General features: G+C 38.4%; 2 protein-coding genes across 6 annotated transcripts in view; both read right to left on the reverse strand.

Moving 5' to 3' along the window:
- pik3r2 (phosphoinositide-3-kinase, regulatory subunit 2 (beta)) overlaps window positions 1–8,633 on the reverse strand; it is a 47,626-nt gene extending 38,993 nt beyond the window's left edge. Inside the window, exon 1 of one of the 2 annotated variants that reach the window (XM_077556452.1) lies at window positions 8,435–8,633. The gene's annotated coding sequence lies outside the window, so the exon portion shown is untranslated. Of the gene's footprint in view, window positions 1–51; window positions 193–8,434 lie in introns of those variants that run through there. The other variant, XM_077556453.1, reaches the window with a different exon arrangement.
- Window positions 8,634–9,663: 1,030 nt separating this feature from the next.
- Window positions 9,664–16,881, reverse strand: part of mast3a (microtubule associated serine/threonine kinase 3a) — a 40,268-nt gene continuing 33,050 nt past the window's right edge. For all 4 annotated transcript variants that reach the window (XM_077559510.1, XM_077559509.1, XM_077559508.1 and 1 more), the window contains 4 exons: window positions 16,753–16,875; window positions 16,541–16,677; window positions 16,189–16,373; window positions 9,664–14,957 (listed from right to left, as the gene is read on the reverse strand). In XM_077559510.1, the coding sequence (XP_077415636.1) occupies window positions 14,143–14,957; window positions 16,189–16,373; window positions 16,541–16,677; window positions 16,753–16,875 (1,260 nt within the window). In that variant the 3' untranslated portion in view covers window positions 9,664–14,142. The remainder of the gene's footprint in view (window positions 14,958–16,188; window positions 16,374–16,540; window positions 16,678–16,752; window positions 16,876–16,881) is intronic.

The raw sequence follows: 16,881 nt of genomic DNA on the forward strand, positions 1-16,881 counted from the left end.
AAAAGAAAAAGAAAGAGAGCGATGGAGGATGCAGCCGAGTGCAACACTCACCCCACTTTTGGTTGCGAGAGAAGCCGGACGGGCTCAACCAGACTCTCCGCTCAACATCCTTCCCAGCCGACGAGCGAGAGGTGCCAGGCGAGACACGTGGCACTGGCGTACCCAACCACAGCCCGAAATCCTCACACCACCATAACCCACCCCCCCGTTAGCCCTACCCCCTCCCTTCTCTCTCCACCTGCTCACCCCCCCCCCCCCCAAACACCCACAGTCCTGCCTCTGACTGCCCCCCCCCCTCCCCCTTCCCCATCCTCACTCAGCAAAAAAAAGTCCAATGGTTGATCCAGTTGCCGTCTGGTTTGTTTACAGTCCGGCAGGGAAAACAAGTCGAAGAAAAGTCGAGGGCAAAACGTCGGCGCCAATCCCGTTCCCACCACCGAGTTTCCGGCAAAGTGGCGCGAAGAAGAGTCGTCGGAAGTCCTGCTCGGAAGAAGCGGGTCCGCTGCGCCAGGCAGCAGCAGCCGGCCAAGCTCGCCATCATGAGATCCATCCTTTTTCATTTCTTTCTTTTTTCATTCTTACAACTTTCTATTCAGTCCAAAAAAAAAAGAAGAGAGCAAGCGGGGAAAAGCGGAGCACTTTTGCTGTCAGCCGACTCCAAGCGGCTGAGGGAGACGGCAGGAAAAATAATTAATGAATAGGCGGCAAGTAACTCACTGTTGCTAGAGCGAGGGAAAGCTCTTCCCGCGCCGTGATTGGCTGCCGCGCGCACCACGTGCCGCCCAGTCACCAGCGAAGCCGGGCAAATCAAGGAAACGTTCTAATATTAGAAAATGTTTCTAGGCAGCCAGCACGCATCTGACCCAAACAAACTGCACCTTTTCACCCACACATACGAGCCTGACGCAACATTTTAGACACGTATTTGATGGCATCAGAGATGATTTGACAGGAAAGTCTTCATTTTGTGGTTACAGAAAGACATTCTGGCAAACATCCCGGCCTCTACATATTGAAATATGGTGACTACTAACGGGAATATTTACAAAGTAGGATCATTATATGGAATTATGAAATATGTACACCATAAAATAAAAATGGAGATATTTAACCGGAAAGTTTATACAGTATTCATTCATGTGTAACTATATTTTATTTGAATTACTTTCATGGCCAATTTTTCCTGTATTTTACAACTACACTTTATCATCCCTTCATCATCTTATCTTAACTCATTCACTGCCATAAATTCATTTAAAAATGTTCAAAATGTACAATAAAAAAAATCTAGGTTTTCATACTCTTGTTAACAAAAGTGAGAAAAAAATGTTAAATAGAAATAGTTGAAATGAATTTGACGTTTATAGCCGTCAATGGCAGTGAATGAGTAAAAAAAAGAAAAGATTATTAAAAATTTGGGGTGTCAGGCGATTAAAATTCACGAGTTAACTCACAATTAATCACACATTTTATATCTGTTCTAAATGTACAATATTTAAAAAAATCTACATTTTCATACTCTTGTTAACAAAAGTGAGAAAAAAATGTTAAATAGAAATAGTTGAAATGAATTTGACGTTTATAGCCGTCAATGGCAGTGAATGAGTAAAAAAGAAAATAAAACATTATTAAAAATTTGGGGTGTCAGGCGATTAAAATTCACGAGTTAACTCACAATTAATCACACATTTTATATCTGTTCTAAATGTACAATATTTAAAAAAATCTACATTTTCATACTCTTGTTAACAAAAGTGAGAAAAAAATGTTAAATAGAAATAGTTGAAATGAATTTGACGTTTATAGCCGTCAATGGCAGTGAATGAGTAAAAAAAAGAAAAGATTATTAAAAATTTGGGGTGTCAGGCGATTAATATTCACGAGTTAACTCACAATTAATCAGACATTTTATATCTGTTCTAAATGTACAATATTTAAAAAAATCTACATTTTCATACTCTTGTTAACAAAAGTGAGAAAAAAATGTTAAATAGAAATAGTTGAAATGAATTTGACGTTTATAGCCGTCAATGGCAGTGAATGAGTAAAAAAGAAAATAAAACATTATTAAAAATTTGGGGTGTCAGGCGATTAAAATTCACGAGTTAACTCACAATTAATCACACATTTTATATCTGTTCTAAATGTACAATATTTAAAAAAATCTACATTTTCATACTCTTGTTAACAAAAGTGAGAAAAAAATGTTAAATAGAAATAGTTGAAATGAATTTGACGTTTATAGCCGTCAATGGCAGTGAATGAGTAAAAAAAAGAAAAGATTATTAAAAATTTGGGGTGTCAGGCGATTAATATTCACGAGTTAACTCACAATTAATCAGACATTTTATATCTGTTCTAAATGTACAATATTTAAAAAAATCTACATTTTCATACTCTTGTTAACAAAAGTGAGAAAAAAATGTTAAATAGAAATAGTTGAAATGAATTTGACGTTTATAGCCGTCAATGGCAGTGAATGAGTAAAAAAGAAAATAAAACATTATTAAAAATTTGGGGTGTCAGGCGATTAAAATTCACGAGTTAACTCACAATTAATCACACATTTTATATCTGTTCTAAATGTACAATATTAAAAAAAATCTAGGTTTTCATACTCGTGTTAACAAAAGTGAGAAAAAAATGTTTAATTAATAGAAATAGTTGAAATGATTGTTTTGACGTCTATAGCCGTCAATGGCAGCGAATGACTTAATTTAGAACCAGGGATGAAGCATATTTTCTAAAAAAGCATCCAACAATTGTGAAATTGATAATTATTTTGGGAATTTATTGTGGATTATGTCTGCAATGAGTAGTTTTGTAGAAAAAAATAAATAAGTGAAAGCAAATGAATATCAATGACATTTTGACAAATATCGGTATCTGGTTTTATTTTATTTTTTATTTTTTTTGGACGTCTGAAAAAAGATCTATTTAAAACTATGTTAACCTCAAGGAGCAAAATTTTCAGTGAACTTTATAAGAGATGCTGCTGACCCGGGGAACGCTTTGCACCTTTTGCGATTGTTTGAAGTTGTAACAAAGATAAGTATAAATTTAACATTTCAGATATTTAAAAATGTTGAAGACTATTTACTAGAGGAATTAATTAATACAGACTAGAGCTATTTACTTAAGTTTTTATTTAAATTTTTAAAGACGCACTGATGAAAAAAACAAACATTTTGCAAATCTGAAATGTTCGATAAATTCAAGTTAAGTACTGGAATTAGTTTTTTTTATTTTTTATTTTCACACCAATATTTGTTTCCCTTTTACTGAAAATGAACATCGGCTCCAAATATCAGTTATCGGCCTCCTTTGCTACTAATAATAGGTATCGGCCGATCTCAAATGGAAAAGCATCACCAAAAACCGCAGCGTTAGACCTTTGAGGTCAGCTTATGAAAAAATACGAAAATTTATTTTATTTTTTCAGTGTCTAAAATGAATGAATATAGACTGGAAAAAAAACAATTATCATGGTATAGTATTTAGCCACAAGATCCAAGAAATATAAAATATGTTCTCTTTTAATATGATGGTGAATAGGAGTGGGAACCTTTGAATGTCTCACGATTGGATTCCGATTTTTGGGTGTGCGATTCGATTCAGAATCGATTTTTGGTTAAGAATGATTTTTGATTCAAAATGATTTGATTGACAAGGATTTTTTACTTTAATTTATAGATGTTCAAGAAATCGTAACGATCTACTCCAGTCTGACTGGCTAATGCTAATTAGCGCGCTACTTAGGGCACTTACAACTCAAAAGAACGGCTCCACGCTGCAAAAAAACAACTTTTATTGGAATGACTTGATCGTGACTTTTTCCTTCTACTTCCTAATGTGGTTACAACTTAACAGCGTATCAGACCGCGTGGAACCACACTGCCCCTAAGTGGCCAAACCGGGTACAACATGAACAGCACTCCCAATAAAGGCACACACAAACAATAGGGTAGACAGTATAAAATAATTGAAATAAAATCGATTTTTGGGGCATTTAAAATCGATTCTGAATCGTACTAAATGAGAATCGTGATTCTTATGAGAATCGATTTTTTGGCACACCCCTAGTCGGAACCTCTGGGTATGATACGATATGCGATACAAGGCCCACGATAACGATTATCGATATATTGGTCATAAATTGTGATGGGTGCACCCTAGTGGAAAAGAGAAGGTAATGGCTGGTGAATGGAAGGAAACAATGAATGCTGTAAAGTTTGTGTTGAGACTTTCGGGCGGTGCTGCTGGAGGAGCAGACGACTGAGGGCAGCGCACGCAAGCAGCCTGGCTGGCTCCGGGCCATGGAGACGCATGCAAGTGAAAAATCCACTGCGCCACAGCGGAGACGAGAGACAGGCCAACCTTTCAGGAGGACTCGGCAAATGGAGGCTTGGGTATGGTGCGATTTTCAAGTAACGCTATTTGAATTCACTCGGACGTTGTTAAACGCAAACATTTGCTACAAGGTCACATTTGGGGATATTGAGAGACTTTTCTTTTTCAACTTCCTTACTCTAAATGTTTTTAAAGTTTGCTGTCAAAATGTTTTAACATTGTCAATGTATGTTCTTTTAGTACTTGCTTTACCTAATAGTTGCGTCCATTGAGCAGAGAGAATATACTAATACACTAATACAATACACTGTGAAGTTGTAGCCACATTAGAGAGTAGAAGGAAAAAGTCACGATCAAGTTATTCCAATAAAAGTTTGGGTTTTTTTTGCAGCGTGGAGCCGTTCTTTTGAGTGAGAAAAGTGCCGCGAGTAGCGCGCTAATTAGCATTAGCGAGTCAGACTGGAGTAGATCATTACAATTCCTTGCACATCTTTTTTTTATTAGCAACTTAACCCAAATCTGGGGGGGGGGGGTAGTTAATTAAGAATTTAATCAAAGTTGCATATATTGCACTTAAAAAAAATTATGAAAACGTACCTATAGAAACAAAAAGTTCTTAAACAAGCAATGCTTATTTATTTAACTTAAAACTTAATATCCACAAGTCTTTGCAGTGAGGTGGCAAAATACGACTACTCACACTCAGTAGTGTATTTTGAGTCGAGTAAAAAAAATAAAAATCGACAGCTTAGTCGATTACTGAAATAATCGTTAGTTGCCACCCTAAAAAACACAAAACTATTGACCTCTTTAGCTAATACTCTTGTTTATATAGTGTATGCAAACACTGTATCGTATCATACCCAGAGGTTCCGACTAGGGGTGTGCCAAAAAATCGATTCTTATAAAAATCACGATTCTCATTTAGTACAATTCAGAATCGATTTTAAATGTCCCAAAATCTATTTTATTTAAATTAATTTATACTGTCTTGTCTCTGTCGGTGTGTGCCATTATTTGGAGCGCTGTTCATGTTGTACCCGGTTTGGCCACTGAGGGGCAGTGCGGTTCCACGCGTGTGTGGTTCTAATACACTGTTAAATTGTAGCCACATTAGAGAGTAGAAGAAAAAAGTCACGATCAAATTATTCCAATAAAAGTTGTTTTTTAGCAGCGTGGAGCCGTTCTTTTGAGTGATAAAAGTGCCGCCAGTAGCGCGCTAATTAGCATTAGCGAGTCAGACTGGATTAGATCATTACAATTCCTTGCACATCTATAGATTAAAGCAAAAATCATTGGCAATCAAATCATTTTGAATCGAAAATCGCCCCCCAGCGGAAATCGATTCCGAATCGAATCGCAGGCCCAAAAATCGGAATTGAATCGAATCACGAGACATTCAAAGATTCCCGATCGATTTATTTTGACAGCTCTTTAACTGCAAATAATGTATTTTTCATCTATCTACACCAGTGGTGTTTATTGACAACCAGAACAATGAGATGGATGAAAAATGAATTAACCCGCGCATCCACTTCTTGCCATTAATGCAACCGAATATTAGCTTCATGTTCATTTTAAACAGGCCCACGTTTCACAGCGAAGATCTCAATTTTGGAGCCAACATCATCATTTCAGTACGCACACACGATTTTGTGCCACTTTTGTTTGGTGGTGTGCCATCGATTTTCTTTTTCAATGTAAAATAACGATGTGCCTCGGCTGGATATAAAGCCTGGGAAACATTGCCCCGAGGCGCCGTGAACATCGCGAGGATGACATCAAAACAAATCAAATGCCTTCTTTTACGTACGTTCTTGTCGCTGTTTGCTGTCAGATTTACGCCGAAAAAAAAAAAACTAGTTTTAAAAGGATAATTTTTTTTCTCTTTTTCTTTTTCGTTTTAAAAGGATAATAACTCACCTGTCTTGAACCGAGCCACGCTTTATGTTACATGTTCACATCACAAAAGAGTAACAACATCAACTGCATCAACCCTTTAGCCTTGACATAAAAAATAAATAAATAAAAGCCTTCATGAATTGAGATTGTGGCCCTAAAGATATTATTACTATTTTTGATCAAATAGCACCATTTCAGTTGAACTGGGCCTCCCCTGCAGGAGGACCTGAAACAAACATAACCCCGGCTGGAGTCCATCTGGTGAAACGTGAGGGAGCAATACGTTTAATTCGTCACTCTTGGCAGTTTGAGAGGATTTAGCCACTTTGAATATGAAGACTTTTGATCACATTAGGCCCGCCCACATCGAGTGACAATGGCGGGGAATAAATAATTATTAAGCTTAGTGACTCGCATCAGTCAAGCGACCCTCGCTTATAAAGTATTTAGAGTATAAATAAATACTTTATTGGTAAGGCTTGGCAGTTGCCGGATGGTTCTTGCGTCATACCCAGAAACTTTTGTTTTTCTTGTGAAAGCTGATGTGATATGACATGACATTTTTGACAGTTACACATGTGACATTCCTGACATTAGCGGTAAAAAAAATAATAATGTTGGATGTCATTATTTTCTGTCATTTTAATTTAAGTCAATGATTTGACGGATGACGGATTTTTTTAACCCTCAATTCAAATTTCTAACATTCATTTTTTATTACTTAAAAAAAATAGTGTAAAAAAATCCAGACCTCCATTTAATGGGAAAACATTTTCATAGCGCAAGTCGAGCTATTGCTAGCTAGCATGTAGAGGTGGGAATCTTTGAATGTCTCACGATTCGATTTTTGGGTCTGCGATTCGATTCAGAATCAATTTTCGATTCAGAATGATTTGATTTACAAAAAATTTTGCTTCAATCTACAGATGTGCGAGGAATTGTAATGATCTACACTAGTCTGACTCGCTAATGCTAATTAGCGCGCTACTCGCGGCACTTTTCTCACTCAAAAGAACAGCTCCACACTGCAAAAAAACAACTTTTATTGGAATAACTTGATCGTGACTTTTTCCTTCTACTCTCTAATGTGGCTACAACTTCACAGTGTATGAGACCGCGTGGAACCACACTGCCCCTCAGTGGCAAAAACCGGGTACAACATGAACAGCGCTCCAAATAAAAGGCACACACAGACAAAGACAAGACAGTATAAAATAATTGAAATAAAATCGATTTGGGGACATTTAAAATCGATTCTGAATTGTACTAAATGAGAATCGTGATTTTTATAAGAATACATTTTTTTGGCACAACCCTCATAGCGCAAGTCGAGCCGTTGCTAGCTAACATTTAAAGATTTTTTTGGTCTGTTTGCATACACTACATAAACGAGAGTATTAGCTAAAAGAGGTCAATAGTTTTGTTTTTTAGGGTGGCAACTAACGATTATTTCAGTAATCGATTAAGCTGTCGATTTTTATTTTTTTTTACTCGACTCAAAATACACTACTGAGTGTGAGTAGTCGTACTTTTGCCACCTCACTGCAAAGACTTGTGGATATTAAGTTTTAAGTTAAATAAATTAGCATTTATTGTTTAAGAACTTTTTGTTTCTATAGGTACGTTTTCATATTTTTTTTAAGTGCAATATATGCAACTTTAATTGAATTATTAATTAACTACACACACACACCGCCCCCAGATTTCGGTTAAGTTGCTAATGTGTAAATTGTCCATCAACTGTCCATGTTACAGTGGCCTTTTTTAAAGCGTAAAACCGTCCGATTACTGTAGAACCATTTTTGTGTAATAAAATATATACTGTATATATATATATATATATATATATATATATAATGTCAATGTCGAGTAAACCATTCTCCACAAAGTCTGTTTAAAAAGCAACAAACAAAGTACGACTCCGAGAAGGAAACATTTAGCGAAATAAAAAGGACACTTCGTAACTTTGCTACACTTTGCAAAGCGGAGCTGCTAGCAACATTTTAAAAAAAAAGAAGAAGAAGCAACCTTTCGCCTTATAAACAACCACAAAAACGTGTAAAACGAAGCTGGGGTCGCCAAGCACGATTTGAAGCTTCCACCATTTTCCAGTAAGTTACAGTGGCTGCCTCGCTGTACTGGAAATGTGCAATAAGTTGGGGGGAGAAAAAAAAAAACTTACCCGTGGATATTTCTTGGGTCTGCTGACTTTTTCGTGGCGTCGCTCGAAATTCTGCAAATGGCAGGAGTCAGTCAATGTGGGGGAAAGTATACTGCAGCTTCCAGTGGTGCACGGAACTTGTGGAAAGGTCTTCTTTTTTCGCTTCGCTTCGCTTTCTTTCCTTTTCCCGTTCAGAACTCCCAGCTCCCCTGCACAGCCATTTTCCAGCAAGGGAGGGAGGGAGGGAAGGAGGGTGGAAGGGAGGTGAAGGGGGGAGGGTGGCGCGTGGGAACAGCCAGGCGGACAGCGGGAAAAGCCGAAGCAGCACGGAAAAGTACGAACCGTCTGACAGGCTCCGGATGAACAAAACGACGAAAACGTATTGCCTTCACTTGTAAAATGAAATCACCGTTTTTTCTAAGTAATTGTTGGGGCAGAGCTTCATTTATGTATGTATTTATTTATTAATTTATTCTGGTCTGTTACCCCCAGAGTAATTTTCTTTCTGTTTTATGGATATTTTTTTTTCTGTTTTACGCAATTGTTTGGGATTCTGTCACTAAAAATAATAGAAATCAGAATAACTGAAAATTATGATTTGGAAAAAAACAAACAGGGAAAATTATTCATAAAAATGGGAAAATATATATATATATTTTTAACAGGGGAAAATCAAGATAAGAAACAAAAATTACTTTTAAAAAGCAACAAAAAATAGTCCAAATAATAAAGCCCCAAAATAAATTATTTCGAAAAAAATAAGTACATTCACATTGTAAATAACTGTTTTTAATTATTAATACCATAGAAATTAAACAGTTGCCTATTTTTGAGGGGAACAAGTTGAAATGTTGTAAAACTTCATATTGGTAGAGGGGGGGGGAGGGGGATCAATGTTAGGACAACTAAGGGATGGGTGAGTACCAATAAGCAGGTATCTGGTGGGTGGGGTGGGGCTGGGGGTTCAGACTTGACAGCCAGTGTGTGGATCGGGGCAGCATTAGTCCCATGACAACCTGATGGGGTATATTGAACCCACCAGAGGCGCTGTAAGAGGATATTCATATTCCAGCATTTTAGCCTACAATAACTTCACTTGGAAGAAACATACAGTATGCAAATTACATTCCATCTGACCCAACCCAATAATTTTGGCTACCGGTACTTTACCCACTTTTTTTTTTAGCAACCTGGTTGTCTGTGTTACTGGTAAAAAAAAATAAAAAATTCAACACATTACAAATTTGTGCTTTTTTTTGGTGAATATTTTTATTTCAAGCACTGTTAAGACAATTTAAAAAAAAAAACAGACATACATTGGCACATCAGTCTGAACAAGATCCCCACATAGTAGGAACTTCACAAGATCCAGTTGTCATGGAGACAAGGGGATTGGTTTGGGGAAGCACATGAAAAACACACAATTGGTAAAGGAGGACAGATGACAGTTGAACACCTCACATGAAGAGCAATATAAAAAAATGAGCAAAGATTTTTTTTTATTTTCACTGGGTGGAGTGATGTGTTGGTATGCTAATCTGCTAAATTTAAAACAAGGAATTCAAAAACAAACAAAATATGATCACACAAATAAAACCCGTTCACTGCCATAGACGTCATATGTCCATTTGAACAGGGCTGGCAGTGAAAGAAAAGGTAAGGTTACGGATGTTAGCGGTTATAAGATACAAATCCTGAAAGCATACCAAAATGTATCCAACACATTAGCTTCAAACCTCATGTGCTTTTGCTTTCAACAAAGAATAGCTTCCACGAGCTGAATAAAATCCTGCAAGTAGGCAAAAAAAAAAAAGTGGGAAAAATGTGGTGGAATGTAAAGCATGCACAATCCTTTGAGGTTGATCTTAAGAGAAGATTAGGAACCTGCCACTTTAGTTGCACTCAACTCACTTTGCAGGCCAACGATCCTTACAAGGTCACTTTCAAAAACACCACTGACAGCTGTTTTAAGGTCCACCATTGTTTATACAATACACATCAACAGCGTGGTTTAGTACTACTGCAACAACACCGCTTCCTTATGCGCATATATGGTTAGAAAAAAAAAAATTATATTCTTTACTTCCTCAGTTCAGAATTTCTAACCTAACTACGCGAGTACTTTTTTTTTTTTTAAATAATAATTTAACAAACACATTTTTGCAGTAAACATTCATTTATATTACACACCCAAAAATAGCAAAGAAAATTTGCTTGAAACTTTTTTTTTGGGGGGGGATTCACTGTACAGGTTTTTTTTTTCTCAATCTAGGCAGAGAGAAAGTCTTGAAATGTTACACGGCTACAAGACTTGATTGAGAGTACACCAAATATGACTCGTTTATAAGGAGACGGACATGACAGGTAGTTTAAGGTGTGTTGAGGACAGACAGTCACACGAAAACGGTGCAAAAAAAAACAAAAAACAAAAAAAACACCATGACCATCCTGCTATGGACACACTTTTCAGCGCGCATGCGTTATGTACAACAGAACCGCTCATATATGTTTGAGCATTTGTTCCAAGGTGGAGCCACCTTAAGGTCCATGTACTCGTAGAACACTTTGTCTTCACTAAAACTATTCAGTACGGTAGTAGAACAACAGTCTTACTTGGGAGTTTTTCCACCATAGTGCCACTTATGGCTCATTACTCTCTAGAAAAATAAACCAATTTGGGTCAAAAAGGGACCAATACGCTACTTGGGTCAATTTGACCCAACCACTGACCTCCACTTGGGTCATTTTGACCCAACTTTTTGGGTTATTCATTTGACTCGTAAAGTTGGGTCAAATTAACAAACTAAGGGTTGTTTTTGTTCTGCAGGTTATCCATTTGAAATAAATAACCCAACATGTTGGGTCAAATTGACCCAAGTGGAGTTAGTTTCTTTATGACACATAATTGGGTTACCTGTAGTTGCACCTACTAATGGTGAAAAAAATATTGCTAGTAAAATTCAGTTCTACTAGCACGTTAATATCTTATTAACTCATTCACTGCCATTGACGGCTATAGACGTCAAAAATGCATTTAAACTATTTTTTATTAGTTTCACTTCCCCCCCCCCCCCATTTTGTTATCAAGAGTATGAAAACCTAGAAAAAATGTATTGTACATTTAGAACAGATGTAAAATTCGTAATTATTCTTGAGTTAACTAGTGAAGTCATGTGATTAATTACAATTTAAAAAAAATAATTGCCTGATGCCCTAATAAAAAAAAAATTAAAAAAAGATAAGATTATTAAAAATTAGGGGCGTCAGGCGATTAAATGTAATTAATCGTTTAATCACAAATTTTATATCTGACCTAAATTATACAATAAAAAAAAAAATCTAGGTTTTCATACTCTTGTTAACAAAAGTGGGGAAAAAAATGTGAAACTAATAGAAATAGTTCAAATGAATTTTTGACGTCTATGGCCGTCAACGGCAGTGAATGAGTTAAGGGGAGACACTTGAGTGTACATACTACACACCTTAACATGAATATTAAAGATATGAAATAAAGGCCAAAACCTCTTTCCTTAGGGTCCATGTACTACTACACATTTAGATCTCACTAGTAGGACAACTGGATTACTCTTGAGGCAAACCTGTGCACTATTTTAATAGCAGTATTATTATAGTATGCAAATGACTTCTCGTAGACAGTTCTGCCTCTCTATTAGCAACAAGGAGTGCAACACATGCCTACTAGTAAAGTTTAATTGCGTACTTCACCAACAGAGACACTAGTAGTAGGGGAGAGAAGTCCTATTAAGACTCGTTCTATTAGTGTGCTGAATTGTCTTACTAGTACACGGCCGTCAAGCTGGATAGCAAAGATATGGAAAAAAATAAATGCTTAACAAACTTTCCATACAAGTGTATGATTTTTATGGCTAACCTTGCTTTGGCACCAATGATTGGCTTTTAAGTGTGATCCTCATGTCAAGTAGTGATGAGAACCAATAACGTGAGCGGCTTCCTCTTAAGAAGCAGCGGAGTTTTTTTTTTTAGTTGCATTCAAATACAAAACAAAAGCCAAAAAAAGTCCCCACAAAAAAAAATTATAATAATCGCACATTCTATGTATTTACACTTTTTTGACAGCAAACACTCACTAAAGCGTCCCCGGCCATTTTTGCAACAAAACAACAGATGAGAAAGTTATTAAATATGCATCTACATTTAAAATACAAATATTTACAAAATAGAATTCGTCATTGGTGACAGTGTTTTCGAATCAAGCGACAAGGGAGTGAAGCAAAATAGGCAGTCATGTTTATAAAAACGGTATTGTGGGATGCGCCTTTTACCGACAAACATCCATTTTCAAGCTTGTGACGGGACTTGATCACAGTTGTCGGGCGACGTGTGGTCCGCCTCAAAATGAACATACACTGTAATTCGTTCTCACAAAAAAGGTTCAGAGCTGCTGGGCTTTCGAGTGAAATTTCTGGATGGACATAAAATGCACCTGTCCAAACCTTTTAACTGCACATGTCCAATGTTCAATGATTTTGCACATATTGTTCTCTAACAAGGAGCTGAACTGGAAAAATCACATCATCTTCAAGGAGGCCCAATTCTACACCTTTCTTTGACTTTTCCAGCCTAAAATCAAGATGACTATCATTTCTGGACAGTTGGGTGTGCCCACCTTGGCCACCAGGAGGCAGTATAATAATGTACAGTCATGCAGACATAAAAAAGACAATAGACTTCTACTGCTACTGTGACTCAGTAAGACACTAATTTTATTAATTTTAGTAAAGAATACATGCTTGTGAATGTGTTTCTCCGCCATTTGTGTTCAAATATCTGCTGCTTCTGAAACACGCGCCATCAATGGCGCTTTTCAGTTTGTTAGCATCAACTCATTCACTGCCATTGACGGCTATAGACGTCAAAAATTCATGTGAACTATTTCTCTTAGTTTGACATTTTTTCCTACTTCTGTTAACAACAGTATAAAAACCTAGAATTTTTTCTTTCTTTTTTTACATTTAGAACAGATATAAATTTTGTGATTAATCGTGAGTTAACTAGTGAAGTCATGCGATTAATAACGATTACAAATTTAAATTTTAACACCCCTGATTTTTAATAATCGTTTCTTAAGAATATAAAAAAAAAATAAATACATTTAAAAAAATAAGAAAAGATTACATTACAAGCATTAATCGTACAAATTTTATATCTGTTCTAATACAATAAAAAAAATTCTAGATTTTTATACTCTTGTTAACAAAAGTGGGAAAAATGTTAAACTAAAATAAATAGTTCAAATGAATTTTTGACGTCTATAGCCGTCAATGGCAATGAATGAGTTAAGCTAAGCAGACTTTGTTATAAGGCAAAGTATGCTGTTCTAAATGCACAAGAAATAGTCTTTTGTTTTCTATTTAGTTTAACAGGCGTGTTGTTATGTTCAGCCCCAACTCAGACTTGAGTTTCATTTCATTTTCCATGTGGTCACTCTGAATTTACAGGCCGACTGGGAGTTATCATGTCACCTTACACCGAAAATGGAAGTGTGCATCTGTGGATGACCTTGTAAATGTTGTGAATTTTGCCAGTTGTGCAAAAAGTACCGAAACAACCAACATTTGGACATGTGCATTCCAAAGTTTAGACACGGTAAAATGGGTGAAGGTCACCCTGAAAATGCACCCAAAAGCTGTCACTCCCATGAGAAACTAACCGGTTGGTACTTTAGATCCCTTGTGAGGTGACTAAATCTAAAACGGTTCTTTATCTTTAGCCTTGGCTTTCTGCTGTGCTGCCGTTTCCTGTGTGGTTTTTCCTCCCACCTTCAGTTTGGAGTCCGACTGGGCCGAGCTGACCCAGGAAGCCTTGAACGTCTTGGGTTGAGCGACGGGAAGCGCGGCCTCCCTCTCGTCCAAATCGTCAAAACTCACTTCCTGCACGGCCTCCTGCTTCTTGAAGGAGTCCCGGCGCTCGGACAGAGCCAGCTTCCTCATCACCACCACATCGGACGAGTGGTGGTTACCGCCGCGGTGTTGCGGCGAGGCAGCGGCGCGGTGGTGCTCGTTGCCTCCGATGACCAGCCCGTGGCGGCCGTGTTCGCCCACGCAGACGAAGCCGGTGGCGCCGTCCTCCTCCGCGTCCTCGCCCTCAGACAGAGGCACCTCCATGGTATGGCGGCGGGTGCTGTAGGCTTTCCTCTCACAATGATACCCGCCGGTTGCTTTGTCACCAGTCAGCTTCTCTGCTGACTGGACTCTCTTGAGGAGCGGCGAGCGCGGCGGCTCTGCGCTGCGGGGACGCACGGAATGGCGGGCGATAGTGGGAGGGGAGAGTGTTTTACCGTGAAAACCCTGTAATGACTTTGGGTGGCTGGGAAGGCAGGAGGGAGAGCACTGAGGAGACAGAGGCTGGGGAGGTGGGATGCAGGCCAGCGGGGACGGCGGGATGCTGCTGGTGGACTTGCAGCGGCCGGCTTTGGTGTAGCGGCCCAGGACGTGGAGGGAGCTGGGACGAGCCTGGGGGACTGGTGAGTTAGGGGAGCTGGAGCAGGGAGAGGAACTTGAATCTGTGTGACGAGAAGGGACAAGAAGTAACATTTTCAATATAGCACAGGGACAAGAGCCTAGCGGTGAATAGTGGAAAAAACAGAGTAATTGGCTTCCCACTAAAAATGCTAATAATTGCCTTCGCTTATGGGTCTGGATACTCCATAATCAACAATAATAGCTTTGTGTTCAACTAAACAGGCTAATATTTCATAACGAGTAAGTAAATAAAGACAACAAAAATTCCACTTTTTGTGGCCACTGACATTTTTGATTTTTCTAATGTAATCTATTAATTTATTGAATGGGGAAGTCAAGCAACCCAAACATTTTCTTTAAAATGTGTTCTATGCAGCCCCACAAGTCTAAACAAAGTATTCTGATAATATTGCATTTGTGAAATATGAGTTAAGCAGCAAAATCCACCCGTTTTGACCTATCTTAGGGGGCAGCCATTTTGTCATTTGCTGTCGACAGGAAAAGATATCACAGTTGCTCAGGGCTCAGGTAATGACCAATCACTGCTCACCCGAGATGGCCGCTCCCAGATGGTAATGACCAATCACGGCTCACTTGTTTTCTAAATCTGAGCCGTGATAGGTTGTTACATGAGCCCTGACCTTAATTTTCAGTCGACAACAAGTGGCAAAATGTCTGTCCCCTGAGATGGAGGAAAAACAGGTGGAGATTGCTGCTTAGCTCAAATTCCACAAGCGCAATATTAATCAGAATGTCATGCAAAGAAAATTTGGGGGTTGACTTCCCTTTTAACTTACTTGGCTAAAAAAGATTTTTTTGCCTCTCAGACAGTCTGAAAAATTTGCATTATCTTTTGTATATTGCGTCCAGCAGTTTCTATCAATATCAGAAAGCGGCCATTTTGCCACTTACTGTCAAGTGAAAATGGCATCACAGTTGCTCAGGTAACAACCAATCACAGCACAGCTTCAGAAAACAGGTGAGTTGTGATTGTTCGTTGCCTGACTGTGATGTCATCTTCAATCGACAACAATTGGCAAAATGGCCGTCCCCTATGATGGATAAAAATGGCTGGATTTTGCTTCATAACTCATATTCCACAAATGTAATAATAATCAGAACGTCATGTTTAGACTAGTACGGTCACATATACCATATTATTGTCAAGAAATGTTTAAGGTTGACTTCCCCTTTAAAGATATTTTGATACAGTTCTTGCAAATTGATATGTGGTGTACCTAAAACATTCTGGGTCAAAGCAATCCATCTCACCTCCAGAATGGTCAGGAGCAGGGGAGCGGCAGGGAGTGGATGGGCCGGGGGAGAGAGACTGAGTGGGGGAGCCCGAAAGGCTGTCGCTAGATGACTGGTGGAACCCGGAAGAGAAGCTGCGACTGCTTTGCATCGGTGCAGGGGGCGTATGTTTGGACAGCTTCTTCAAGATGTTACGCCTTCGGCTGCATAGCAAAACAGTAAAGAGCAGTAAAGTAATGCTGGGCTTTTTGCACGTTAATCACGAAACCAAAATTAAACTGAAGACAACAATTAGAATCCGAAAAATATGAAGCCGATGCTTTGTAAAAAAAAAAATTAAAAAAATAAAATAAAATAAAACTCTCTGTACCTGTCCTGCCCATCTCGCCTCTTGCTTTTCTTGCTGCGTCGAGCCATCTTCGCCTTGTAACTCGTCTTTCTGGCGGGGCCCACTTTGATGGAGGTGTTTTCCAAAGCAGTGGTCTGCAGGGTCACCCGGTTGCCACTCTGTTGAGAACATACCTTTCAGTATGAAGCTAAGAGAGGATAGCAATAATAATCCATTTGAGTTTCATCCCCTACCTTAAGCAGAAGCTCTACCACTTCAGTGTGGACAAGACCCTGTACAGATTCCCCATTGACATGAGTGATGAGGTCGCCGGCTCTCAAACCTGCCTCATGCGCCGGGCTGCCCTCCTCTACACACTGAAC

The sequence above is a fragment of the Vanacampus margaritifer genome, chromosome 2 (assembly GCF_051991255.1).
Source record: "Vanacampus margaritifer isolate UIUO_Vmar chromosome 2, RoL_Vmar_1.0, whole genome shotgun sequence".
NCBI lineage: Eukaryota > Metazoa > Chordata > Actinopteri > Syngnathiformes > Syngnathidae > Vanacampus > Vanacampus margaritifer.